This window comes from Heterocephalus glaber, unplaced genomic scaffold (genome assembly GCF_053883595.1).
Source record: "Heterocephalus glaber isolate CG9 unplaced genomic scaffold, H.glaber_assembly_v1.0 deba00001610, whole genome shotgun sequence".
Classification (NCBI taxonomy): Eukaryota; Metazoa; Chordata; class Mammalia; order Rodentia; family Bathyergidae; genus Heterocephalus; species Heterocephalus glaber.
Genome location: NW_028258381.1, coordinates 30,764,020 through 30,791,939, shown reverse-complemented (window position 1 = coordinate 30,791,939; position 27,920 = coordinate 30,764,020). Strand labels below are relative to the sequence as shown.

Sequence of the window (27,920 nt, the reverse complement as noted above, 5' to 3'; positions counted from 1 at the left end):
TAAATATAAATACAATTAACTTTTGTTTGGGGCCTACTGGGGATGGAACCCGGGATCTTCACACTGAACTACATCCCCAGCCCTTTTTATTTTTTATTTTGAGATAGGGTCTTCATATATTGCTAAATTCCCCGGGCTGCGTTTGAATTCTTGATGCTGATCTTCCTGCCTCACCTCTTGGAGGGGTGCAGTTACAGGAGTGCACCCCAGCCTGGCCAAAGAACACTTCAAGGTCCAGAGCCCCCCCCCCCCCCCAGACCTTGCCGGTTGGTGGGGAAGGGGAGCAGTGTTGCTGCTCTGAGACCTTAAGACAAAGTCCCTGAATCCCAGGCCTGTTGCAAGTGCCATCATGAGTAAGAATCATTTCTTCCTGAAGGGACCAGTCTCTCTTGTTTAATTTGGAGAAAGTTTGCAGTTTTTCCAAGTGGCAAGTTACATGTAATGCAGCCTTCCTCGTCGTGACCTTGAAATCGCCCCCATTCCGTGAGTGGAGAAACAATTCCCTCTCGGTGCCTTCCCGCTCCGCTCCCTGCCCCCTTAAATCGCGGTGCCCTCCAGGATGTCGGTGGCACAGCCGCCACTGCGTTTCCCATTGGCAGCAGTGAGCCGAGGAAGCAGCGGCTGCAGGAGGAGGAGACCGAGGCAGGAGCAGCTGCTCTCGGATCGGATCTCCGCAGCCCTAGCTCCTCGCGTCGCGATCTCAGCAGCCTGAGAGGCCCAGCTCGGGCCCGGTCTCGGCACAGGGCTTCCCGCCGCCCGCACTGCGATGCCAGGGCGCGCCCCACCCTGCGAGGCCCAGTGCAGCCTGGCCGCCTGGCTCTGGGTCTGCGCGCTGGGCGGGCTGTGCGCGCTGGGCACCGCAGGGTCCCCCGGGACGCCGCGCCCCTGCCAGGCCCCGCAGCAGTGGGAGGGACGCCAGGTCCTGTTCCTGCAGAGCAGTGGACACAACAGCCGGGCGCTGCTGTCCTATGACGGCCCCAACCAGCGCGTGCGGGTGCTGGACGAGAAGAAGGCGCTTATCCCTTGCAAAAGGTACGTGGGGACCCCAGAGCTAGCGCGGGAGGGGCCCTGGGGACAGCGTGGTGGGGGGCTGGGCCTGCAGTGCCAAGAAAGGAGGGGTTAGGTGAAGCAGGGCCCGGCAAGCGCAGGACCGAGCTGCTGGGAGACCATCCCCCCTCCCCCACCAAGTTCAAGTTCACCTGGCGGCTGCTGAGTCAGGCCAGTCGCTCTGGAGCACTCTGCCTGCCTTGGGCCTGTCTGAGGCGCTAGTTCATTCCTTCCTGCAGCCATCTGGAGGGACACAGTCAGAACAGATATATTTTTAACAACATTACATTTAAAAGGAATATTTTATAAAGAAATATCTACATTTTAAGGGAATGTATGGGGAACTGAGTTTTTAAAAGAGTCAGTCACCTCGTCCTGTTACAACTATTAACATTTTGGTTTACAGTCCCTTAAGTTTTTTTTAAAGCTGGTTTTACATACTGTCAGAAATCATATACTATTATCCATATATTTTTATTACTTAAACTCTTCTTTTACATGGTATTTGCCATTTCGTTAATTGACCCCATTTGTTTTTAATGACTGTATAAAATTCCACAGAGAGTGATACTACAATGCATACATGGATATATTTTTACCATGGTCAGACCATTCTCATTTCCCCTTCCGTTATGACAGAGGACATCTTTTCCAAGCTATCCTCTTGGTCCCGGCCCCTTTAAGACCTGATTTCTAATTTGGGATCACCACCTGTCTCCAGGCCCTCCTTCTACTACCACTAGGTCCCAGCAGGTTCACGCTGGCTGGCCTCTGTGTGGTCCCTGCCCCTGGAGGAGGTGGGTGTGAATGCCCCTGGTAAAAGGCCCCAGGGGGCAGGAAGTGCATTATTTTCTAGAACAAAACAAACCCATTGAGAAACCCATTTTGTCTAAAAGCATTTGGTGAAGGCTTAGGCATCTTGAGAAAAGTACGGCAAGACTAGAAGCTTCCAAGTAATAGATTCAGGGTGTAAGGTACTGCTTGTGTGAAATGTATGTAGTAGCAGCCCTTCTGTGTTCCCAGGTTCTGCATCTGCGGATCCAACTAGCCTCTGAATGGGACATGTACTGACGTTTTTCCTTGTCATTATCTCCTAATACAGTAGAACATCTATTTGCATAGCATTTACATGGCATTAAGGATTAGATGCAATCAGACTTGCTTTAAACCACATAGGAGGATGGATGTAGTTCATATGCAAGTACTGTGCCATTCTATATAAGGGGCTTGAGCATCCAGAGATTTGGGTAAAGATGCTCGTGGGTTCTGGAACCCTTTTCCTTGGATACCTAGGCACAACTGTACATGTCCCCTGTGAGGCCCGGGACAGCAGACTTTATGGTAGATGAATGAATACAAAGCCTCTGGAGACCTCATGTGAATGTCTTGGGTTGGGTCTTCTTAAAGGACATAAACATGATAACAACTAACAGTTGAATGCCTATGATATAAGATATGATGCTAACTTCATAGATATGTTTTAGTTTAAATCTCTCAACAGCCTAACAGTTGGTTTTATAACCTCCATTTTACAAAGGTCCAGGAAGACTAAAAAATTTCCCGCTATTACACAGCTGAGACTGAGATGTGAAGAAGCTGAGTGGATTGTTTGTTTGTTTTTCTGGTACTAGGAATTGAATCCATGGCCTTTGCACACTGGGTTATATCCCAGCCCTTTAGTTTTTTTTTTTTGGGGGGGGGCAGGATCTTGTTAAATTTTTCAGGCTGGGATTGAATTTAAATCCTCCTGCCTCAGCCTCCCAGAGTGCTGGGATTTCAGGCCCGTGTCTCCTGGCCTGGCTGCATTCTGACACTTATGATATACCAGGCTCACATTGCCTCATTCAGCAAGACTTCATTATGTATCAGCAGAGTGAGTCCTGGCTTTCTGGGAGGTGGTTGTGTAGGAGTGGAGTCACACAAATGAAAATCCTTGTATAGTACAATGGCTTGTGATCTGGGGCATGGTGAAAACATCCGGAATAAGCACCTAAGCCAGACTTCCTGGGGGCACCTGTACAAGCAAGTGTGGAAGAAAGACTGGCACACAGTGTCATGGGTGTGCTCTAGACCTGGTGTGTCGTCATATGGGGACTCACAGGGCTGAGTTTTACTCCTAGGCCTGCAGGTCAATCACTATTAGGGCTGAGGCCTAGGGCATGATACCCTAACAGTAGCAGTGGTGAGATTATGTAAAGATCACTTGAGAATTGAGAATGCAGCCTTGAAATGTGGGTGTAAAACAGAGCCATGCAGAGCAAGGACAGAAGCAGAGAATTTTATAAAGATTCAGGGGACAGATGGGTAGTGGCAGTGAGGACAGGGAGACATGGATGAATGGATGCATTGGGGAGGTTTTACTGAAGGATGTAAAAATGATCCAGTGTTGGCAGGGGAAGGAAGGGAGAGGGAAGAGTCAGGAGGCCTCCGTTTTTGGCCCTTGAAGTTGACTGTATCCATGTAGAGTGAATGATTAATCCTTGAGAGAGGAGCTGGGTTTCTGTACTTCCTGTTCTGCAAGGTGAAGTGAAGGCTGGCACCATAGTGGTGTGTTGGTGAGCAGTCCTGGTGAAGGGGCTGGAATGGCCCAGTGCTCACTCCTGCCGGGACAGAGTGTGGGCAGGAGAGTGATAAAGTCTCATCCCCTCAGACATAGTATTTTTTACAATTTAAGAAATTTGACTTGAAAGCCAGGGAAGCCTAGGTCTGAACCCAATTTCTGAATGTGGGTCTTTGGGTAACTTTCCTCTTTTACAAAATGGGAATACTTAGAGTAACTAATTTGTTAGATTACTGTGGGCATTAAATGATGGCCCAGCATCTGATAGTGCATTGAAGACACTTAGCCTGTGACCATAGTCTGTTCCCTCTCTACTAGCAATACCACCACCGCTACCATCATCATCCTCATGAATTTCCCTTGTTCCAGAGACTTTCCACCAGCCCCATGGACTCAGAAACTCTATCCAGCACTACACACGGGATATTCCTCTGGGAACAGCCTCGGGGCATGCGGACTCGAGTGCTGTGTTGTATTTCAGTGAGTTTTACAGCTAGCAAGGCTACCAGGATTTTCAAATCCATAAGAGGAGGTCCTCCTCTCCTGTAGTCAAAATGGTGTGGGGAACCAGATAATAATCAGGTAGTTGTGAGCAAAGAGTTGGAGCAAATACATTCAACGAACACTCAATGATTGCTCATTCTGGGCGCTGTTGACTTCTCAGTGGTGAAGAAGATAAAGCCAGCCCAGAGTGGTTTTTAGTGGTAACCAGTTGAGGATGAAGTGATGCTCTCATCTTCACAATTGAGTTTCGTTGTCGTTGGTTCTGTTATTCACACTGTGTTGGCCCAGAATCCTTCCCCTCTTAACAGAGCATGGTGGGTACTGCCCCAGTCTGTACTAGCAGCTCTCCTTCTTCCATGAATCTGTGATTGATTAATGTGGTCTTTGATGTGTAGGTTACACCTTCAGTGAGGTCATGCCCCAGACTTGTTGGCCTGCATGCTTTTGTGTCTCCTAGTGATGATTCCTCATTTCTTTACCCTCCTTTGTTAAGTGCATGTTTCATGGTTTAGCTTTCAGAACCCAATCTTATTCCTCTTCTTTCCAAGGTCTTGGCAAGGTTCTATCTTACAGTCTCATTGCTAGCTCTAAGTCAGATGTAGAAAATAATGTTTGGTGCATAAATGCATCTTGAACTCTAAATGTAGATTTGTTGAAACAAACTCAAAACATTTTTTGGGGGGGGTATCAGAAGTCTGGCCAAGAAACCAGATGTTATTTGAGAGAAAATATGGATAGGTTGTCTCTTTGTATTTATTAGTAAGTTGAAAAGTAAGTTTTAGAATTGGATCAACTTCTTAAGAGATTTTCATTCCGAATCCAGATAGTTACGGAAAATCCCACTGATAGTTACTGTGGGATGACTAGGATTTTCCGAGCTCTCTTTCCTCTGAGATGATGGAAAAGATTAAATGACTTTACAAGCTTCAGATAAGACCAGCGTGAACAGAGAATGGGAAATATTAGTAACTGATATTATTTTGCTTTCTGATTCCAGCTGTCCTTCCCGACTCCTTGATTCAATTCACAAGAATTATTCTTGGAAGGAAAAGTGAGATTATTTTCATATTTCAGTCAATATGTTCAACGTTATGGGAGAAAGAGTGTGGATACTGAATGAGGTCCATGAGACCATGAGTAACTTATTGCTGCTTACAAAATGGTGGCCTGGGTATGGGGATTCACGAAGCTATGAGTGTGGAGTGAGTGGAGAGGCATTAAATGAATATCATGGGGTCATATCATATATGACTATTCAGTTACCAAACTTACATGTTCTCTTGGGTATATGATATATGGGGTGGCAAGAGAATTTTCATTCAAGTTCTGATGGATTCGTGTCTGTCTCAATTTTCCCAGAGCGTTTTATTTCCTGGAGAACTGAATAGCATTTATTTTCTCTATCTTTATAGGAAACCACATGTCTGTACTGGAGAGAGTATGGACGCCCATGGTAGAAGTCATGCAATGCCAATGTGGCTTCTAATCCTGGCTGTACCACTGTAATGTCCTTCACTTCTTGTAACCTCAGAGTTTTTCATCTTTTTCATTTAGTTTTCATGGAACCTACAGGGTTGACACAAATAATTTTTAAGCTTCTTTCTTAAAAGCTAGGTAGAGTTCAAAATAACACATATGATGAAAATCCCAATTGTGCTTCTCTTTTACCAGGCTAATTGACTGTTTCAAGACAATGAACTTGGGGACAGTTTTTTTTTAAACTTTTTCTCAACTTGTTCCTTTGTGCAGATAAATTCAGGATTCTCTTTCTTCGTTCTTGTTGTCACTTATTGTGCTGATGGGTAAAGAGAAAGCAGAGGTGACCTTGCATTCCTTTGGCCCTAAACTCAGAGTTCTGTTCTCTCCCCCAAGCCTCCCTTGTTCTAAGAACAGAATGAGATAGCTTAACGGAAGGTTGTCCAAGTATCTGCTGCTGAAGATTAGCTGAGAGGATGTTATCACATCATCATGCTAGGCAACTTCAATGATCTTATGTGTTGGGGATAAAGATAAGGATTCATTTTCAAACACATAATTTTATCTTATATTCAAACTATCTCAAACTTATAGAAAAATTATAATTATAAAGCAAAGAGCTTTTTAAAAATATCTATGAATCATTTGAGAGTGAGTTGCCAGTCTGATAGACTCACAGTCCCCAAATACCTTCAGTATGTTTCCTACAAACAAGGTTATTCTCCTACATAACTTCACTACAGTAAAAACCTGGAAGTTAACACAGATTCATTTCTCAACATCTAAAACCCAGATGTCATTCAGTTTTTGCTAGTTGTCCTCTGTGTATTTATAGCAATAGCACACGGGTTGGGTTCAAGCGTTGCGTTTATATGCTGTGTCTCTACTGGAAGTGTTGCTAAGGTCTTACCTGCACCTTGGTACTTTTTAGGATCACAGGTCTGTGTTTGCCTCAGCATCTTTCCATCTGGATTTTCTTATACTTCCTTGTAGTTAGATTCAGGTTCTTTACCTGTGCAGGAATATCTCACAGACAGTACTCTTTTATTGCATCCTGATGTTTACTTTAATCACATGTTCACTCTGCAGTGATATTTTTTCTTTCATAAGTATTAAATATCTCTTAGGGAAATATTTGTAAGCCATAAGCATATCTCATTCTTCATCAAACTTTCAAATTATTCACTTATCTCAATATGGATTGTGGGTCTCCTGTTATTACATTTGCTCTCACTGTTGATTTTTCTGTCTGGATTTGGCTACTGGGAGCATTTCCCAGTTGGCTTCTATGTTCTTATGTTCTTTAATCTCTCTCTCTCTCTCTCTCTCTCTCTCTCCCCTCCCTCCCTCACTTCCTCTCTCCCCCTCCTGCTCAGTCTCTCTATCCCTTCCTCTCTCCCTCCTTCTCGCTCTCATCCCCCACCCCTTCTTTGTTCTGGGGATTGAACCCAAGTCTTTCATGCTGAGCTGTATCCACAGCCCTTTCTTATTTTTTTAATTTGAGACAGGCTCTTGCTAATTTTCTTAAGTTGTCCAAACTGGGCTTGAACTTACTCCTTCCACCTCAGCCTCCCAGGGTTCTGAGATCACAGGTGTTTGCCACCAGGCCTGGCTAAATGTCTCTTCTTGTACTTTGAGTATTTCCTTGTCTTTTTGGCTAAGATGATCCAAGATCACACATTTCCCCTGATCCCACCGTGAAATAAGCCATTTCTTGACAAGACCTAGTTTCTTCTACTGAAGAATATTTGGAAGTCAAACTCTGTGTTCCAGTTGAACTCATTACTATTAGGTGGCACTGCACCCAGGCCCTTGGAGGAAAAGACAAGTGACACACACACAATCACACACATATGCATGCATACACACACATACGCACACACACACACACATACATACGCACCAGTACACCATATCAAGTCTGAATTATCTGTCAGCTTGCAGTTTAATCCATTGAGGTATTTAACTGCTACCTCTAGCCAGGCATGGTGCTGCAAACCTATAATCACAGCACTCAGGAAGCTGGGACAGGAGGATCACAAGTTCAAGGCCATCATAATGATACCTCCAGTCCTAATCCAACACCACATGGGTTATTCTAGTTTTCACTCTCAAATTTTTGCCTCTCCCTTCTCGGACTGTGAGAAAACTGGTTCCTGCTTTCCACTGTGGTACTAGGTCATGCATTGTTAGAATGTCTCTCCCTGGGTGAATGTCCTCCTCACTTTGGCTCTGCACTCTAGGCCAGGGCATTGTCAGATCATATTTTTATATATGTTTGTCCGCCTTTGGATTCTCAGAATATCATCATTCTGAATCCTCACAGGATATCTGTGTGTCCAGAAGAGGTAGATTAGTACAAATCATTCAATATATGTATTTGATCATGAACACTATTTTGCATGGATTGGGCTTTTATTTGTAGAAGTTGTGGCTGAGAATTTCGGCAGATGATTTCTCCTCCTCTAGTTGATCTCTGATGTCTGGAGCTAGTGTTTTCTTCTATTAGCTCAGGAATTCTGACTTCTCCTGACCTCTTGATCTTCAACGAATAAACCATGCAGATTTGCAATACTGAGTCTTTCTCCAAGCAAGAGATTTTCTTGGAAGAACATAGTTTGTTTTAGGGGTTTAAATCTAGGTCTGTGGACCTGAGTTTCAGAATGGGGAGGGAGAAGTGGGCAAGGAGAAAGCCAAGGAGGAAAAAGAAGTGTCAAGAAAGATAAACCCTGCAGAATGAAGAATCTGGAAGAAGATGAGACTGACATAAATAGAAGCCAGAGGTGGCTGCCATAGAAGAAAAGAAGAAACATCTTTTCTTCTCTACCATAACCTTGAGCTGCTTCTTCCTGATTCTGACCTTAAAGAAGGTGGTCAGGGGCAAAGTGCCCAAAGATCGGAAAATGTTCCACCAATTAGTGGTTTGTTTTTTCCTGGAAAAATGTGATATTCTTATATTCCCCAATTCCAGTAAAAATCTTCTGTTTCCCCCTTTATAATTTCTTTTATTTCACCCATCCTTAATGGGGAAAACAGTGTCTCTTGAAGATTACTAGCTGAAACCTCATTCACCCCTTCTCATGCAATCTCCCCAAATCTCATGCAGTCTCCAGTATCTCTCCTCTCAGAATGCTTGAAGCCCCTCCAACCAAACTTCCAGCTCCACAGGTCCACCCTGGATGCCGTGGACAAGAGGGATAAGCTCTGAATTGCTAATTAGTTATCTTTTATGAATTCCCATTTTACTACTGGGCATCTCCTCTTCCATAAATCACTTTCTCCTCTGGCTTTTGACACCGTGCTTTTTCTCCTTCCTCCTACTTCATTCCTTCATTCTTCTCCTTGTCTGCCTCCTTTGCTCTTCTTTCCTGACTGCCAATGGCAGAATGCCCCCAGTGCTCCAGCTTTCCATCACTTTACTTATTGTCTTTGTGACTACATGTAAGTCCTGCTTTTAAATGCTTCCTCTCCTGCAGGACTCTCACATGAATAGCTCTTGTCCAAAGATATCCCCTGAATTCACCTGCACAGATCCAAATGCTTAGTTGACTCCTTCACTTGGAATCTGGTAGCCATTTTGAATTCAGAACATCCAAAATGAGCTTTTCCTCTACAGGTAAACAAATAAAAGCCCAAACTAAATTTACTCCCCCCATGGCTTCTTTATCTCAGGTAATAGCAACTCCAGCTGCTCAGCATAAAACCCTTGTTGTAATCCTTGAAGTCTGTCTTCTATTTGCCAAAGGGACTCCATGAGCAAGTCTGATTGTTTGTAACTTTGATGGCTACCCAGAATCTGACCACACATCCATTACTCTTTTGGTTCAAATGTCATCATTTCTGGTCTGTTTGTTGTTGTTGCTTGTTTGTATTTGTGGTGCTGGAGATTGAATCCAGGGCCTTGCACGTGGTAAGTAAGCTGTCTGCCAATGAGATGCTGCCCTCGCCCCTTGCCTAGATGTTTGTAATAGCCTCCTATATGCACTTCTACTTCTACCTTGGCCTCTCTTAACCTGTTCTGAGCATTGTAACCCAAGCAAATCTGCTGACAAATGTCATGTCTTGTCACTTATCTGTGCACAACTCTCCATGCTTTCCATCTGCCCTAGAAGGTGCATCCTTACTGTGAGAGCACATGTCCTCACAAGAGCCCAGGGACTCCTAGGGTCCATACCTGATCTCCCTGACCCCACTTCCTGCTTGCAACTTCAGCATGTTGACCCCTTTGACACCTGCATTTTTGGTTCCCTCTGCACAGAAAGCTTTTCCCTGAAAAGCTGCATAGCTTTCTCTGAAATTTCACTAGCTCCTCTGCCAACCATTTACTATTTAATACTTTTAAAGTTTGTTTCCTCACTTCCCCTGCCTCCTCTCACCCAAAGTGAGCTCCACAAGGTCAGGGCTTTTTGTGTGGCTGTTGCTTACCTTTGGGAACCTGAGCATCGGGCCTGGCTAAGCTGTCTTGAATCAGTGACAATGAGAATGGTGGTAGTAGGGGTTCATTATAGAAGGGCATCTGAAAGAGACAGGAAAAGAGGAAAAAGTAAAAGTTACCCATAATTTCCCAGCCAAGAAGATGACTGTTAACATCTTCTGAACATTCTGGAGATTTTATAATACCTACACTATGCACCCTGTGCGATACCTCTTCATAATCAGTGGTGCAAGTTTATGCATCCTGGCTGGTCTACGTCTGTCTTCTTGGAACTGCTAACTTCTCCTCATTTCAGCCCAGCACCTCCACAGAGGGAGGATCTGGGACCATCCCACACACCTTTCCCCTGGGACCACTCTCCCTTACATCTTGTGCTACTCCTTCAGGACACTGTCACCACCTGACATTATCTTGTCAACCAACTCTTCAGGTCTCTGTGGTCTCTCTCTTCCTTGAAGCGAGAAGAGGACTTTATTGGTCTTGTTTACCATAAAATCACCCAGTGGCAAAAAGTTCTGGGCATATAATAAGTCTTAGTAAATATGTGTACACATTATACATATATTATAGGATCAATATATGACTTTTCCATTACCAGCATTTTATATGCTCCTGGTGGAAAATTTAGATCACAGAAAAGAAAAATAAAGAAAAGGGCACTCATAATCCTATCCAGGGCTAACTATACTGATACATTTCTAGATTTTTTTCTCTACTCTTGTTTTTTTTGGGTACCGGGGTTTGAACTTGAGACCTTGCACTTGTGAGGCAGGTGGCTGCACCACTGAGCTAAATCCCCAGCCCTTTTCTCTACTCTTGTATATGCTCTTTTAAAATTAAAATAGAAACACACTAGGCAATTTTTTAATTTAACAAAACATTGTTCATATTTTTGTGCCTCTAGATAGTCATCAACTTAATTATTTTTAAAGACTACGTGGTGTTCAAACCAATGACAGAATATAATTTCTTTAAGCAATCTTTTACTATGGATCCATAATTTTCCTTCCCTCTCTATTTGCACTAATATAAAAACAATAAAATATATGGGCTTTTGTTTGTGTGCAATATATATATATAAATATATATACCAATTTTTATTCTATTTTGGATAAGTTCCTAGATAAGAAAATAACAGGAAAGGATTTGCACATTTTTGAGTGTTTGACAATTCTAATTAAACTGCTTCCAGGAAGATACCTGTAGCCAGAGCTGGAAGTTCTCCCACAAAAATATGAGTGTTCATGTTTCCCTAGCTTACACCTATAAGGAGTCTAATTATTTATGGTGATTTCTAATGTGATAAAGAAAGAAATGATGGGTTGGAATGGCATGCCTGAAGTGATGTCACACTTCTGCGGTGTACTTCTTGCAATAATGTGAAGGCCTCCCATATTTCAGTGATGATTTTCACAGGCTGCTTGCTAACAAAGATGCTCTCTTATGTTTAGCAAATAGCTCTCTGATCCTATTTTATAAAGAACAAATTCAACTCAGGATGGATGAAACTATACAAGCCTAGTGACTTGGACTAATAGAATGCCTAACATTCACCCATCTTTGCATTCCTGAAATAAATTATTATTTGTCACTATGTATTATTCTTTGTAATCCATAGCCCAAATTAACTTGATCTGTAATATTTAGTTTTATACTTTTCTGTATTTTTGTTTGTTTGGTTGGTTTGCTTTTTGAGGCAAGTTCTTACTGTGTAGTTCAGGCTGGCCTTGAACTTGATATGTAGTCCAGGCTGGCTTTGGACTTGCTATCCTCCTGCCTCAGCCTCCCAAGTGCTGGAATCATAGATTTGTACCACCGTGCCCCACTTATCAGATATTTTAATAGCTCCACAAAAGAAAGCTGCATTGTTTTTCCTCATCATTATATATTTTTAAACAAACTCACTGATTTATGTAAGGCCTTTATGCTTTATTTTTCATTCATACGATACATTATAAATCTCCTTAATAAAGAACAATTTTTGACATCAAATTTCATGTCTACCTCTACTTTAAAAGTTATTAGAGAGCCAGGGATTTAGCTCAGTGGTTTTGCTACCTGCCGCACAAGCGCAAGGACTGGAGTTCGATCCCCGGTACCGAAAAAAAAAAAAGTTATTAGAGCAAGGTTGTAGTGGAACCCCACCGGAAGTGCAGACCCTGCCCTCTGGAGAAGGGATTCTCCACTTCCTTTCATACACAAGCTCTCAAGCTGGTCTCTCATCAAACGGTGCCCTCAGTGTCCTCTTGCTCTTCCATCTCCATTTGGAGATTTTCCACCAATATAAGCACTGGAGGTTTCCCATAGCATGATTCTCTTGGAAGCAATGCCTCTTTGAATGAACAGATCATCCAAAGAGGTATCAGACTCCGCTCAAGGTGCCAAGCTTACACTCAGGCTGCCGAGGAAAGAAGAAATTCTCAGCATGCATGGCCCAAAAGAAGAATGCAGCTGTCTATGGACAAAAAAATCCTGTGGTGTCTTGGATGAGCCCAGCCCCTTCTCAGGAGGCTGCTTTTGTTGTGGCTCAAGTGAGGTCTCCTGGGAGAGTTCCAGAGTGGGATCTGCTGATGAGTAAGAGCCAAAAGCTTGCTCCATAAAAGCCACCAAAGTAACCTCCTAAGCACTGCCAGATGCTTTGAGAATCTCAAAAGTTTCCAGTGAAGATGCCGACTGATGGGAAGGTGGTGGCACAGGGCCAAGGGCCATGTCAGTTTCTTGGTCTGATGTAGCATTGTTAGCTACAGGTTAAACAGAACTTATGCAGACTCATTGATGAGGCGTCCAGCAGCAGTCATGGCCAATGCAAGGACCACTGAGGGTGTTTGAAAATACCTGCAGCAGGATGAAGGTGTAGCTCAGTGGTATCATCCTTTCCTGGCAGGTAGGGACCCCTCAGTTGGCTAACCAGCACCAAAACAAAAGAGAAAAATAAAATGAAATGAAGAAAATATTCGCAGGGAATACTGTGGTGAGCCAGCCCATCTGCACTGACTCCACAGCTTCTAAAGCATTCTCTTTCAGCCCCTTAGTGAGATCTCTTTTGGATCTTAAGCCCTTTATTTGTAGTCTTTCCTTCTTCCACCATCCTGAACCAAACCTCTAAAAGGTCAACTTCACTTGATAAAACATAGAGGAATTTTTATAGTGTGTGTATTTGCATGCACTTCTAAGGAAGTTTACTACCTACCTTCTGTTAAAGAAGGAACATAAACTATTTTACTCTTTTTATTGTTCAATAAAATTTCTTTCATACCAATTTTACTATTTGAATGAGTCCTTTATTTTGATTCATGTTTCAGTCAGCTAAGGAATTTATTCAATTACTTTTCTTCAGATAGAATACTATGGTTGTAAACTTTCAGATATTTCTAGTGTCTGAGAACATATTATTATTTTATATAATGATAGTTTTGGGTTGGTATACAATTCATTGGGTAAAATCAATCCTTCTCTTTTTTTGCTTAAATCATTATTATGACATGGAGAGATCTAGAAGAGAAGTCTGATATCAAACTAACTTTGGTTTAGTTTTAATATTTTTTTCTGCCCCAAGTTTTTCTACATTGGTTCTATTATTTTATTAATGTCTCCAGGTTATGTCTAGCTCTAAAGAAATTTCTTCTATTCTTTCTTTTTTTTTCTTTTCCCTTTATTTTCTCCCTCCTTCTCTTCCTTCCTTCTTTCCTTTTTTTTTTTTTTTTTTTTTTGCAGTGCTGAGGATGTACCCTTGTACATGCTAGGCAAGTGCTCTACTCCTGAGCTATAGCCCCACTTCCCATCTACTATTTCTGCAATTCTTACACTGTCTCTCCTCTCATTGTTCCTTGTAGAGTCTCCTTCTACTTCCTTGTTTTGGTTCTCTTATATCTGTCCTTCAAGTCTCTTGTCTTTTTATTACTTAATAGTTTTTTCCCCTAAAATTTAGAATAACACCTCTTAAGTCACTGTATTTGGTTGGTTTTATATAACCTTCGCTGCATTTTTTATTTGATGATCATGTTCTTCTCTAAAAATCTACCCTTGTGGACACACACACACATGCCTGAGCATTGTTCTTTTTACCATAAATGTAAACATAGTCCTAAAACATAAACATAGACATAGTCAATCCCAAATCCCAGTGAAAGTTAAACAATAAGATTTATTGATTAGCATTTAGTGTTAGCAGGAGGTTGAGCTGATATTTCAGATGGAAGGAACTGACATATCTCTGCTCCAGGCAAGGAGCTGACTCTGCACTCCTGGCTTCCCATCCTTGGAACCACCTGTAATGAAGTCTAGAAACCACCAAGCAATATAGTAACATGGGCATCTCAGTACTAATGAGGCTCCTCCATTTCACGATGTGAAGTAAAAGTCAGCTTGAACTATTGTCTCATGAAAAGTTTTTTTTTAAAGTTACTTTCATCAGATGAATGAATGTATGCTTACACGTTGCCAATATCTATCTAGATATATTTGTGGAAACAAAGCTCTTCCATCTCCTGAGTGCTATTTTCCTCTTTTGAAGTAGATTCCAAGTGGTAGAGACCCATCACCTTATACCTTCTTAAATTGCATACATAATTATTCTTTGATTTTACTTTTCCTTGGGCTGCATTCTCAAGCAATTTAACTTTGCTTTTGTTACATGTGATTGGCATTGATGTGTACAATGAGTTTGTGTCTAACACCATAATTTTGAAAGTGTTTTTCTCTTCTGTGTGTCATAATTACTGTAGGGTGTGACTTGAATGCAGTGTATGGCAGAATAACAAGTGGCTGCAGCTCAGTTTTTCCTCCTGATCATCAGAGGACCAGCATGAATTACTAATCTATTATATTGCATATTAAACAAATCCAAAATTTGACCAATACCTTCCTTATAAGCCAAAGTCCTTTTGTAATCACAATACAATATTTTTCTCCACTCCCTTTTCTGTAATTTAATATATCTTGGATGGCCAAACAGTTCTACACAGAGGGGAAGAATCCCTCCTTCCCCCTGTGGAGAGAGGGAAGAGACCTTGGGTAAGAGAATTAGAATGGGTACGTTGATTAGACCTTGACTCTAATCCCAGTCTCCTTATTTACTACCAAGTTATGCTGCTGTAGGCCTCAGTTTTCTTATCTGTTAAAAAATAAAAATGCTAATAACATGTCAGCCACATGAACTTTGCCAGTCTGGAAACTGTACATTAGATTTCTTTTGTTCCTGACTAGCCCAATTCAGGACCAAAGAACAATTACTTCTTGGCTATCAAGGCAGAAAGAAGTCAGATTTTCCAACAACCAGGCTAGGCTCCAGTGGTTTGGATTCTAACATTAGCTAAGTGCCTGGGCCTGGCTAATTTTGGAAGGGAAGACCTTCACAGGGTTATTGTAAGGAATCAAATAGTTGGTCTTTACTTATTTCAATACCAATACATCCAGATACAGAATTCTATTATTTACTCCAAAATTCTTGTGATGCATGTTCACTGAACAGTTTCAAACCCCTAGGCTTTTATCTGTTTGCTTCTCCAGTCTTAGAATAGTGTCTTTTAATTACCAAATGACATGTTGACTTGTTGTCACATAGTGCCAAGTTGTTGTCTTTGCTCCAGACATCATGTCATTACCCACTTACATTCAGAGATGGAAAGCAAAGGAAGTACAATGAGACAGGAGAGAGGAGAAATTTCCAGATGACTTCTTTGAGAGAGGAGAAATCTCCAGAGGAGGCCCTCTCCCTGTAGACTTTACTTTATATAACCAAGGCCAGAAATAATTATACCCTAGTTCCAAGGGCAACCAAAGAAATGAGTTGCATGACTTTCTCTGTATATTGAGAGATAGGCAAGGAGGAAAGGATGAAATGCCTGCTAGGTCTTCTGTGAAGTTATCCATCATACCACTCAGGGAAGGTCCCGTCATTTTTCCATTTCACCTGGATAAATTAACCCTTCTTTGTTAGGTAGTAAGTAGATCAAGTTTTATGAGTTCACTATCACATTCTAAAAATAATGCCTTATGATCAAGGGAATTCCAGGAATGCAAGGATAGTTCAGTTTTAGCAAATCCAAAAACATCTATGGAAGTAATCATGTGATCGTGTCCTTAGTGAGCCAGAAAGGCAGTTGAAAAATTTCAACAATCATTACTGATATAAAGGATTCAGTTTGAACTGGTGGGTGCTTTCTTAACATTATAAGGTCTACACAATTTAACACTGGAACCATATGGGTTTTCTCATTAAACTCAGGCCAAGGGAAGGATGTCCGTTTCCTCTTTCGTATAATACAAGTATTTTTCTGAATTTCCTGGCCAGTATAATCAGAGAAGAGAAAATAATTAGAGGCCTGAGATTTAGAAAGAAGAGATTAAAAAAAATCTTTGTGAATGATACATGTTACTGTTTACATTTAAAATGTCTCCCCAAGTCTCAGGTGTTCAGAGGTGAGTTTTGGGAAGGCAATTGCATTGTGAGTATGCTGACCTTATCCACCAATCAATCTCTAGATGTATTCATAGCTGAAAGGGCCACTAGGAGGTGGGGCCTCACTGGAGGAAGTAGGTTACTGGAGCCTATTTTTGCCCCTTCCCCTCTCTCCGGTTCTTCCCTCCTCTCTGTGCTTCCTGGCATCCATGAGGTGATCAGTTTTCTTTTGATATACCCATACACTTTGATGTTTCTGCCCTGCAGTAAGCTGACCATGGACTGAATCCCCTGGAACTATCAACCAAAATAAACACTTTCTCCTTCACATAGTGTATATCAGGCATTTTGTCCCAGCAATAAAAAACTGACCATTACAATGTAGATGCAGTCAACCTTAAAAACACAGAACACCCCAAAATAAATTCCAACATTAAGAGAATCCAGTAAGGTAGTTGTATATAAAAATTAACATGAAAAATCAATAGTATTCATATACACAGTGACTTGTTAGATTTAAATGGGAAGAGAAGATCCTATTAAAATCAGCAACAGCAAGAGAAGCTAAACTACTCTGGGCTAAATTTAAAGAAATTTTGCAAAACTTACACAGGAAAAATAGTAAATACTCCTGAAATAAAGTGACACAAAAATCGACAGTTGTTTGGGGGGAGGGATAAGAGCTTTCAACATAACAAAGATATTAAGTCTTTCAACACTGGTCTATAAATTTAATTCAATCCCAGTAAAAATGCCAGAAGTTGTGTTTTTTGAGCTAAATAAGTTTATTATAAATTTTATATTAAAAATCTTAAATCCTGCATATGTAGGAAAATCTTGGAAATGAAGAAACCATAGTAAACTTGACCAGATAATGAAGCAGTATTCTCCTATTCTCTCTAAATAGAGCAGTGTGATACTGGTGCATAAAAAGCAATCCATTGGACTGAAATAGAGATTCCTGAAAGAGATCCATGTACATCTGAAAATTAAATATATGATGGGGTGAAATCTCAGATCACTGGGGAAAAGATGAACCTTTTAAATAAAGGAATTGCAACAACTGGAAAAAGATAAAATTGATTCCATACCTCACACCATACATAAAAATAAGCTCCAAATGCTTTAGAGATCCAGTTGTTAATAAGATAAGTACAAGGATACTAGAAAACATGAGTGCATTCTTAAATAGCCTGAGAATAGGACTATTTTTCTAGGAATGACACAATTCAAAGGAATAAAGCAAATTCATTTTGAAAAACTACAATCTTTTGCACTGTAGAAAAAAGAATGTAAGTAGTTAAAAATGACAGAGAAAATGCAGTTTATATCAGACACAAGAAACTAATTAACAAGTTGTAGAAAAGTTGGAAGAAAAAACCAAAATCCTCATATATGAGAAAAATGAAGCAGTTCATAGATAAAATAAAGTCCAATGTGTTTCAACATAGGAAAATTTACTCAATCAACCATGATGAGTGAGGATGAATTAGAACAAATCTGCTCTTTGGAGGTGGGAAGAGACCTTGCCTTAAGCAGGTAGGGACTCCTCAAATTGGGCACTTTGTAACATTTCTCAAGCTCCATGCTAGATGTCTGCAGTCTACTGTAAAGATACTATACATATAAAACATTCTAGAAAAAAACTCTAAACCTTTTGAAAATGAGACTTCATTTATCAAATGGGCACAAATCCAAGAATGGCAACCTGCTATACTGGTGGTATCATAAAGAAACAGGCATTCTCCCATATTGCTGGTGGGAAAACAAAATAATAAAGCCCAATGGAGAGAAATTTGTTCATATTTAATAGAATCATAAATATTTCTACCTTTTGACCTTGTTTTTTCATTTGATATGGCCTTAACCATACACTTCCGAATAGCACAATACAAGGTTTTGCATTTTTGAATTTTTGTTAGTATCAGAGAAAGGGAAACAACCCAATGTTCATCAGTAGGATTCTGGCTAAATACATGATGATATTTACCAAAAAATTTTATTTTATAGCTATAAAGAAGAGAGATATTCTCTGTGAATAGAGAGTAGAAAAGTAAGGTACACAAAAATATATATAATGTGTGCCCTTTTATGTAAAAAAAAAAAAAGAAAGAAAGAAAAAAGGGGAAGAAATAAGAATCCACACATCTAACTATACATGCCTATGGTGTCAGCACTCTGGGACACTAAGGCAAGAGGGTCTCAAGTTCAAGCCTAGACCAGGAAACTTAGTGAGACCCTGCTTCAAATAAATAAATATAAATAAATAAGGGCTAGGGATTTAGTTCCATGCAAAGGCACTAAGTTCAATCCTATGTACCACAGGAAAAATAAGAAAAGAGTCCATATACATATTTGTTGATTATTTTTTTTCTTTTTTGGTACCAGGGGTCAAACTCAGGACCTTGTGCTTGTGAGGCAAACACAGCACCACTGAGCTAAATCCCTGGCCCTTGCCGATTTTTTTTTTTTTTTTTTTTTGCCAAAACTCATGCAAGAAAAACAAAATGGAAGCTGATGAAAAGTGTTATCCATAAGTTGCGTGAAGACTTAGGGAGACAGATGGGAAAGGGAGGGAGACTTCCTCCGATACGCCTTTTTAAATCATTTGAGTTTTGAAACATGAAAAGTTTTACATATTCAAATAAGAAAATTAAATCCAAGAGGGAAAGTATAAAGTTCCTAACTTGAGAACAAACTGTAACCAATCAGCCTAACCACCCATCCATCTGCAGACAAAACCACACAAGGACAGGCTTGTTCCACATGAACTCTTAGCACAGCACTAACTGTAAGTCCAAGAGAGTTATATTCTCAGGACAAAAAGATCTGCCATGAAATCTTAAACTTCACTCAGCAATTAATAGTTTTGATTGTGGTATAAAGCAAACGTGTACATTCGTTAATGTTTTGGAAACCATGATTTTTATTTTAAAAGAAAAAAATCTGTAAATAGAAAAAACTGATGAGGCAAACCTATGATGAATTTTAACTACTTAGATGTGATATGAGCATTGTGACAAAAGTCTGCTTTAGGAAAGATTTAGAAAATAGACAAAGCAAATAGAGCAAAATGCAAACAGTTTTTGAGTATAGTTAGTAAATACAGGGGTGATTATTATACTAATCTTCCAACTCTTCTGCATATTTAAAATATTTCATAACAACAAACTAGACAAAAATTATCCCATAATCGTGGTTTTGTGGAAACCAGGTCTCTGGTTTTCACTTAGAAGGATATCAAGGGCAAATTTTCATCTTTAAAATGCAGATCAGAAAACAAAATAAATGAGATTCACTCATGTTTGTTATATGTGTTTAGTACACATATAAACATCAACATCATATTTGTATCACCATAATGATCGCAGCATTACTCATAGTAACCAGAACATAGGAACAATCTGAGTAGCCATTACAGTAAGAATGATTAAACAAAATATAGTGTGTACATACACTGGCATGTTAGCCTTGAAATAGAAGGAGATTCTGGACACACTCGAAAGACATTAGATTAAGTGAAATTAACCAGTCAACAGAAGGTATGTACAGCATAATTTCACTCATGATTCCAGATGAGGCTCCTAGAGTTATCAAACTCAGACAGAAAGTAGAATAGTAGTTACCAGGGCAGGAGGAAGAAGGAAATGGACACTTATTCTTTAATGAGTATACAGTTTCAAGGTTTCTAGAGTTCTGAAGATTTGTTACACAGTATGAATACACTTAATGCTACTGAAGTGTACACCTAAAATGGTTATAATAAATTTTATAAGCATTTTACAAGTAAAATTGCAATTAAAATCAATATGTGCATAAAGATATATCTAGAAAATATATATCTAGTCACACGCACAGACTTGTTCTTTGTTTGTTTGTTTTTACAGTACTGGGGATTGAATCCAAGGCCTTTGCTCTGAGCTACATCCTCAGTCCTTTGTATTTTTTATTTTGAGACAGAGTTTCCTAGTCACTAAGCTGCCTAGGCTGGGGTCAAACTTGTGATCCTCCTGCCTCAGCCTCCCAGAAAGCTGTGGGATTATAAGTGGGCACAACCATTCAAGAGTTTCTGGGCCACTTTAACTTCCCTTTTCATTTCTGTATTGCTTGAGTTTATTTTACACATAGAACCTTCATCAGTTTTACAAAAACCTGTTTTTACAAGAAATAAAATTTCCGCAGATTTTCAGAGCTTGGAAGATGTGAGGATAGGAGAGCCTGATGTTTAGGAAAATGGATTTTCAAGAAATTATCAGTGCAGCCTGAGAAGTTTATTAAAAGCAAAGAAAATCTGTTGTCCCAGATGGTGAGTGGTTGGTCACCTCGGAGAGCTGGACCATCTGACCCCAGGCCTGACCCTGTGACCTTGCTCACAGCTGAGCCTAGCAGCAGGAAGTGGTGCCCCGGCGGAGACTCTCACCACCCCTGCCAGGGACCCTTGCTGTCTTTGGTGTCTGGCTGTCAAGGAAACAGTTTTCCTACTGGTATAGACACCGGACTGTCTGCCTGCCTGTCCTCCATGCCCACCCCAGCACCTGCCTTGCCTGACTGTACCCCAAGGGTACAGTTTATGACTCATCCTCCCAACCCGCTCCACATCAGAGCCAGGCTCCAATCCTGTCAGCCCTCTGGGTGTAATGGCTGTGACCTGCCCCACATCCCCACAGGGAGGACTCATTTCCACCTGGGCCCACTGCTGCCTTTGACCTTCTGTCCCCTCCAGTCCAGTTGCCACCCTGTGTCCTATTTGTGATGGAGAAACTTAGATCTTAGCTATTAACCCATTCACACAAACATATGAGCCACTACAGCATTTTTTAAATCTCCCCTAAAATTTATCATGAAACAACATTAGCGTGACCATATGGGACTTTGAAAAAAATGAATTACACAATTCTACTTGTTTGGCATAAAATGATACCTTTCAGTTTTATTTAAGCAACACAATCAAATTAACCTTACTATTGATGGTATCCTCTTTTAAAAACAATTAAATTTCAGAATCAGAAGATTACACAGCCCTCCATAACAATCCCCCATGTGTGAACATGAGGCTTAACCAGGGTTTACATTTTGTGATGATGGTTTGGGGTCTGCAGTTCTCAGGTTAAACTTAACTTTACTTCTGTGCATGGGCACAGCTGGCCCCAGGGGAATCATGATGGTGGCAGAGTGTCTTTCCTGTTGCCCCTTCCCTTTCACAGGTGACTGACCACAGGTTGGTGGCCCTGCTCCTACGGGGGGGTTGGTTCTCCCAGAACAGCTGCCAGGCAGTTTGCTATACTTCAGATCATGAATGTCCCCTAAAAGCCCATGGGTTGTAGCTGATGGTGCTCCTGGAAGGTGATGGCACCTTCAGGAGGTGGAGCCTGATGGGAGGAAGTGAGGTCATTGGGGGTGTGGCCTTGAAGGCGATATTGGACTCTGGCCTCTTCTTGTCTCTCTTTGTTTCCTGCCTGCCATGAGGTGAGCAGCTTTCTACTGTGGTGTTCCTCCTTGCCACTGCCCCAAAGCAATGGGTCAAGTGATAATGGACTGAAACCCCCAAAACCATGAGCCAAAATACACCTTTCCTTCTTATAAGTTGTTTATCACAGTAATGGAAAGCAAAAATACAGCTCTTACATGAGGCTGTTCTTAGAGACCTGGCATCAACTCTATTCAAAATGCATAATGGTCATAAGTACCATGAAAAGTTTCAAGCCAAGAAAGGAGGTTTATGAAAACAAAAGCAGCTTATTATAATTCTGCAGAGGCCACTCCAAGCACCTCAAGAGATAAATGCATCCAAGAAATGAACAGCCATTGGAAGCCCAGCTTGCCAGTGGTTCCCTTCTTTACTCCTATGCAGATCATGTGGTAGGAAATAGCCACTCACGGCTTGAGGGTTTACATGTGACATCTACAGATAATAAGAAGATTGACTTGTGGGCCTCCCATGAGGCTCCCACAGGTCAGGGGACAGTCTGATTGTAAAGCTTGAATCACATGTCCACTTCTGGTCCAGTAGCTGTGGTGAGGATGACCAGGTCACGTATGACCAGTGTGGCTGCCAGGGTGTTACTTCTGCCATCCTGTGGATTTGAGACATGAGGACAGCTGCCTCAGGAAGACCTTACCCCTTCTCCTGCACATGGCTGCGTATCCTTCAGAACATGGTCATTGCTTTGAGAAGCACATGGCTAGAGTATCACCAGAAGCTAAGAATATCTGTCCAGCCTAGGGCCCAAGGACTGGGGGAGGCATGGGATGGTGATGTTAATGGTGAGGGGAAGAGGAAATGCACCTCTCTGCCCCTGGGGGTATAGTATAGGTGTTTTGGGGGTGGCCCACATGTCATCGAGAGTATCTCAGAATGGAATGTGTGCATGGACACAGATTCCCTCATTTGGGAATGGACTGTGTTCTAAAAGTTGATATTAACAGTTCTGTGTTCCTGCGATGAATGTTTAGGCTCTGATGTGTCAGCGACTTAACTGGCTGTGAGGAAACAGTGGCTATCCAACACTAGGCTCCTGTGGAGTTTGCATGCATGTTACAAGAGATTAACCCCATTGTTGAGCAATTACCCACAAAATACACATTTCCATTTCTTTCTACGTTGACGCTCACCTTTAAAGATTATCGTCATTACTGTTGCTGTGTTCTTGTAAGTCACTTTTCTTTCCTGGCCTAAGCAGTATATATCTGAGTGTATGAAATGAAATTATCTTCATATCTCTGCACTAGCTCATGGAAACTCAAACATAACACTAGTAGTGGTATTTTTTGACCACACAGATAGTTATGGTCTATAATATTTTTTTCTGAAAAAAGCAAGTTTTAAGCTCCAACTTGGAACAACAAGCACACATCCTCCAGGAGTGCTCCTTAATGGAATGAGTCACAAAGCACATGTCCTTTGTTGGCATCTTTTGTTCTGTTTCTGGGGTCTGGGGATGGACAGGGTCCTTGCCTGCTGGCGGGGGGGGGGCTGTCTCACTGAACTATGTCCCCTCTCCATTCTGGTCCATCTTCATTTGTTTGTGAAAAGCTCTTCTCTCTCATATCTTGTTGGGAATTTTACTTTTTGAGATGAGGTTGCCACACCCACTCTGCTCAGCTAGCACAGTGGCCTGAGTTTTGGATTGACACTGAAATGTGTGCCAATGCGGTGGGATCCAGCAGCCTCAGACTCATTCTCTCTCTCTCTCTCTCTCTCTCTCTCTCTCTGTGTGTGTGTGTGTGTGTGTGTGTGTGTGTGTGTGTGTGTGTGCGCAGAAGGTCAGGAGAGCTGGCTGAGAGCTTGTAGGCACAGTTAGCTTAGGGAAGCCAGTGGCTCTAGGGGCTCCTCAAACTTGATCCTTGTTGTCTTGGCCTCCTTGGGAATGTGAAAAGTGCCTGTGCTCTGGATAGCTATGTGCCACAAAGTTCATTTCTCAGCAACGAGAGGCCCTTAAGGCAGTAAGGTGGCAGGTCCAGCCTGTCCTCACCAGGTTTTTGCTTTACATCCAGTGTAGCCCTGTAATTTCTTGTCTTAGTGCTGCAACAAAAACTCACCCAAACTGGGAGTCAAATCCTTCCATGCACTTTGTGGCTCAAGGAAAGGTCACAAACCAGCTTCGAATTCAGGGCCCTGTTTTCCCTGTGTTTTTTGTATCCAAAGTCCAGCATCTGCCATATGGTAAGAATCTATTATTGGTAAGAATTTGCCCAGTGAATATTCATTTTTTACCTTTGAAATTTAGTAATTTCCTATTCAGTTTGTTTGGCTCAAATATTGTTTGTAAATAAGTAAATTATTGCATAGTAAGCAAATCTTTTTCAATTATAAAAATCTTTTCTCTCAAAGGCTTTTGGACTTTACACTGGTAGAAAAATAATGATTGAAACATAAAAGTCCCTAATTATTTTCTTTTAATGTCTCTTCCAGATTATTTGAATATATTTTGCTCTATAAGGATGGAGTGATGTTCCAGATTGAACAAGCCACCAAGCAGTGCTCCAAGTTCCCCCTGACAACAGCCTGGGACCCTCTTGACATTCCGGACAACTCCACCTTTGAAGACCAGTACTCAATTGGAGGCCCTCAGGAGCAAATCACTGTCCAGGAGTGGTCCAACAGGAAGTCGGCGAGAACCTGTAAGGATCCAGAGGGCTCGAGTGTTGCACCTTGGCATGCAGGATGGGGGATGAGTTAAGTCTCTTAAGGAAGGAAGTTGATAGGGAAATTAAGCCCATTTAAATGCCCACACATATCTTGCTAATTATGTGATGTTGGGATCTTGGCAGCAGCCTTCCGTTCCCCGTGCACTTTTCTCCCCATTTGGCCCTTTTGGACTTAGCCTTGGGTTTGACTTTTTATGACCACCTTGTGGTTTGTTACATGGTAAGGCATTTTTCCAAGGTACATATCTGAATTGGGTGCTGCCTTTTCCTCCTCCCACATCTCTTCCGAAATTGCAGTGGCCAGATCCTCTCTATTATTCTGAGTGTTGAACTGACCTGCTTTTATGTGAAGCTCTTCCCTGTAATTCCGAGATTGTTTTAAATGCACAGGCACTCATGTCATGGGAAATGATATAGCATTTTTTTTTTCAAAAAACCATAAAATCACCATATGGTCCACAACTCTAGCTCTGGATATATATCTAAAAGAATTGATGGCAGGGATTCAAACAGATATTTTAACACCCATGTTCATAGTAGTATTATTCCCAACAGACAAAAGCTTGAAATAACCCAAATGTTCATCAGTAGATAAATGGATAAACAAAATGTGGTCTATACACACTGTAAAATATTATTCAGCCTTAAAACGGAAGCAAATTCTGGCATGTGCTACAATATGAATAAATCTTGAAGATATTATATTAAGAGAAATAACACAGTCACAAAGTGTTGCTATAAAGTCACAACACATGTTGTCTGACTCCACTTCCATGAAGAACCCAGTATAAACAGGAGACAGTAGCATGGTAGTTTACAGGTACTAGGAGGAGAGAGAAATGGGAAATTATTGTTTAATAGCCAGAATTTTCAGTTTTGGAAAATGAAAAAGTTCTTGAGAGGGACAACGGTGATGGTTGTACCACAATCTGAAAGTGGGTCATATTTCCAAACTGTACACTTAAAAAATGTCAAAATGGTACATTTTCTGTTGTGTCCATTTTACCACAATAGGAAAAAACTTACAGGTGCTTTGTCTGTCGCCATTAACACGTCACTCCGCTTTCTCTTGTAGATGAAACCTGGATTGGTGTCTATACAGCCAAGGATTGTTATCCTGTCCAGGAAACCTTCATCCAAAATTACAGTGTAGTCCTGTCCATGCGGTTTTTCGATGTACAGCTGGGCATTAAAGACCCGTCTGTGTTCACTCCTCCGAGCACGTGCCACACGGCCCAGGCTGAGAGTATGAGCGAGGACTGTGCTTGGTGATCTGCAGACAGCAGGAACCTCAGCTGGGAGCGGATCTGAGAGTCTTCACTGCACATGAAGATAATGTAGGGTGATAAACCCTGATGACAGTTTGTTCATATCTTTGACTGTGGCTACTTGGCTACATTCACAGAAGGAAACTGGGTGGATTTTCTGCATGTCAGTGCCAGGCTGTCCAAAGGCGTGGGGGGTCAGCATGAGTGTGTCTTGGCAGGGGTGAGTATTTCATTACTGATGCTGTTAAGAATTGATGGCAAAAGTACAAAGAATGGCCCCTGTTTTGCTGCGCCAGTGTGGCAGTTGTCCCCACTGACCCCCATCCCTGCCTCCACTTGTCCCCTCTCTCCCTTTGGCTGCTAACAAAATGATCCCTTAAAATGCCTTCTATACTGACGAGCTTTATGGTATGACCTGATGGATATAAATATTTTGGAAGGAAATGAAAGGCCTTAATGCAAAGTAATAATTTCTCAAAAGGGGAAAGGAAAGGGGAGAAAAAAATTATAAACAAAAGTTGGCACAATCTTACTGCCTATACCTAGAGGAGCGTGGGCCATATATGTGCTTGCTCTTTGCAGGGTATCATTTACTGTGCTGAATCTACAGAGACAGTGGGCAGAGGGTGTTCTAAAATAGCACAGAAACAGGTTTCAGGCGACTATCACCTCCCAAATCCAGGGTTAGAATTCCCTTGCACCTCGCACTCTAACTTCCTCAGGTGTTAAATGCACTAGGCTTTCCTCACCTTAGCCTTCCTGGGACTCTATTTCACAACCTCTGTGTCTATCTGACTTCTGCTCATCTTTCCTAGGTTGGCTCGCACATAACCTTCTCTGAGAGCCACGCCTAAGCCCAGATGAGTTGCGTTTGCAGCTTGACAAGCGTGCTTTTCTTGTGACACTTATTATGCTCTGGGCCAATTTCTTGCCTCCTGGACGCCATTCTCTGCTGTCCTGGTTAAGAGTCCCCTGAGTACGGGTACTGTGTCCTGTTTTCTTTTATATCCCCAGCACCAAGCAAGTGCCTGGTACACAGTGAGTGCCCTCAACATTTGTAGAGTGGCAAATACTGCCCTCTGGCCCTCAGTTTCCTCTTGGGTTAAGTGGGGTTGAATTTGCTGATCATTAGGGAGATTTCCAGCAATGCGATTTATTCTAGATTCTCCCAATACTGTGTTTAATCTGCCAACTATCTGTAACTATCAGGAGAAATGTACGATACCTGTATTATGCTGAAAACAATCTGTATTACTCACAGTTTATCTATATAAGTAAATAAATTTAATTGCATCTCCAAGCATTCTTTGATCTATTTGCTTTTGTAACAAGTATGAATGACCTTGATTATAGGAGTGGAAACTCTTCTCTAAGGAATCAATAAAGTGCTTCACATAATCCAAACCAAATTGTTATCCTTTCCTGGAAGCCTGCTCTGTCAATTACCTTTCCTGATGTCCATTTTCCAGCTGCTTCAGAATCATTCATGACTCACTTTTCTCCTTCCAACTCCACCACCAGTTGGTACTCTGAGTACTATCAACATAGTTCTTTTTATTATTATTAATTTTATTGGTACATTTTAGGTATACAATTTAATGACATTCATCGGTGGAGATTTGTACCTTTACATAACATATCTTGGTTCTTATTTTTCCCCCTTCCCCTGCCCTCCCTTCCACCCCTCTACCCCTCCCTATTTACAAAGACTTTGTTTCTATTTTTTCATTTTGTCATATTAATTTCATTCCCCTCTTTCCTTTCCCCTTTCCCCTTTGCCCTTTTTTCTTCCTATTTCACATTATCTATTATACATTTTGATCCTTATTTACACTTTCAGTTTTTTGTCCATATCCTCAGCTACCACCAGGTCTGGGGATATTGCCACCCTCCATCCTTGCCATGGTCTTTTCTTCTAGAAACTGTCCCATCTCCTGCATTCATTCATTGGTAATCATAACCACTGGTGAGCACCTTTTCTCTCTGCTCTCCGTGAGAATTGCTGGACTCACAGAGGAGGGCTAACAGAGCTAAGGCAGGCATCTGGACTGCATAGACTCAGAGGACCATGACAGCTAAGTT

The 27,920-nt window shown here is 41.4% G+C and overlaps 1 protein-coding gene across 1 annotated transcript; it reads left to right on the top strand.

Annotated features, from left to right (window-relative positions):
* The first annotated feature begins 445 nt into the window (after positions 1-445).
* On the top strand, positions 446-27,141 carry Epdr1 (ependymin related 1). The gene is made up of 3 exons (XM_004840277.4): positions 446-1,032; positions 24,335-24,543; positions 25,646-27,141. Exons 1-3 carry the CDS (start codon positions 767-769, stop codon positions 25,840-25,842), a joined length of 672 nt encoding a protein of 223 aa, XP_004840334.1. The 5' UTR covers positions 446-766; the 3' UTR covers positions 25,843-27,141.
* The last annotated feature ends 779 nt before the right edge of the window (positions 27,142-27,920 follow it).

Bases quoted from the DNA above. Each gene is read 5' to 3' on its own strand.
- Epdr1 (XM_004840277.4), top strand. From the start codon at position 767: ATGCCAGGGCGCGCCCCACCCTGCGAGGCCCAGTGCAGCCTGGCCGCC. The intron at 1,033-24,334 runs GTACGTGGGGAC...TGTCTCTTCCAG, and splicing joins GCGCTTATCCCTTGCAAAAG to ATTATTTGAATATATTTTGC. The intron at 24,544-25,645 runs GTAAGGATCCAG...TTTCTCTTGTAG, and splicing joins CAGGAAGTCGGCGAGAACCT to ATGAAACCTGGATTGGTGTC.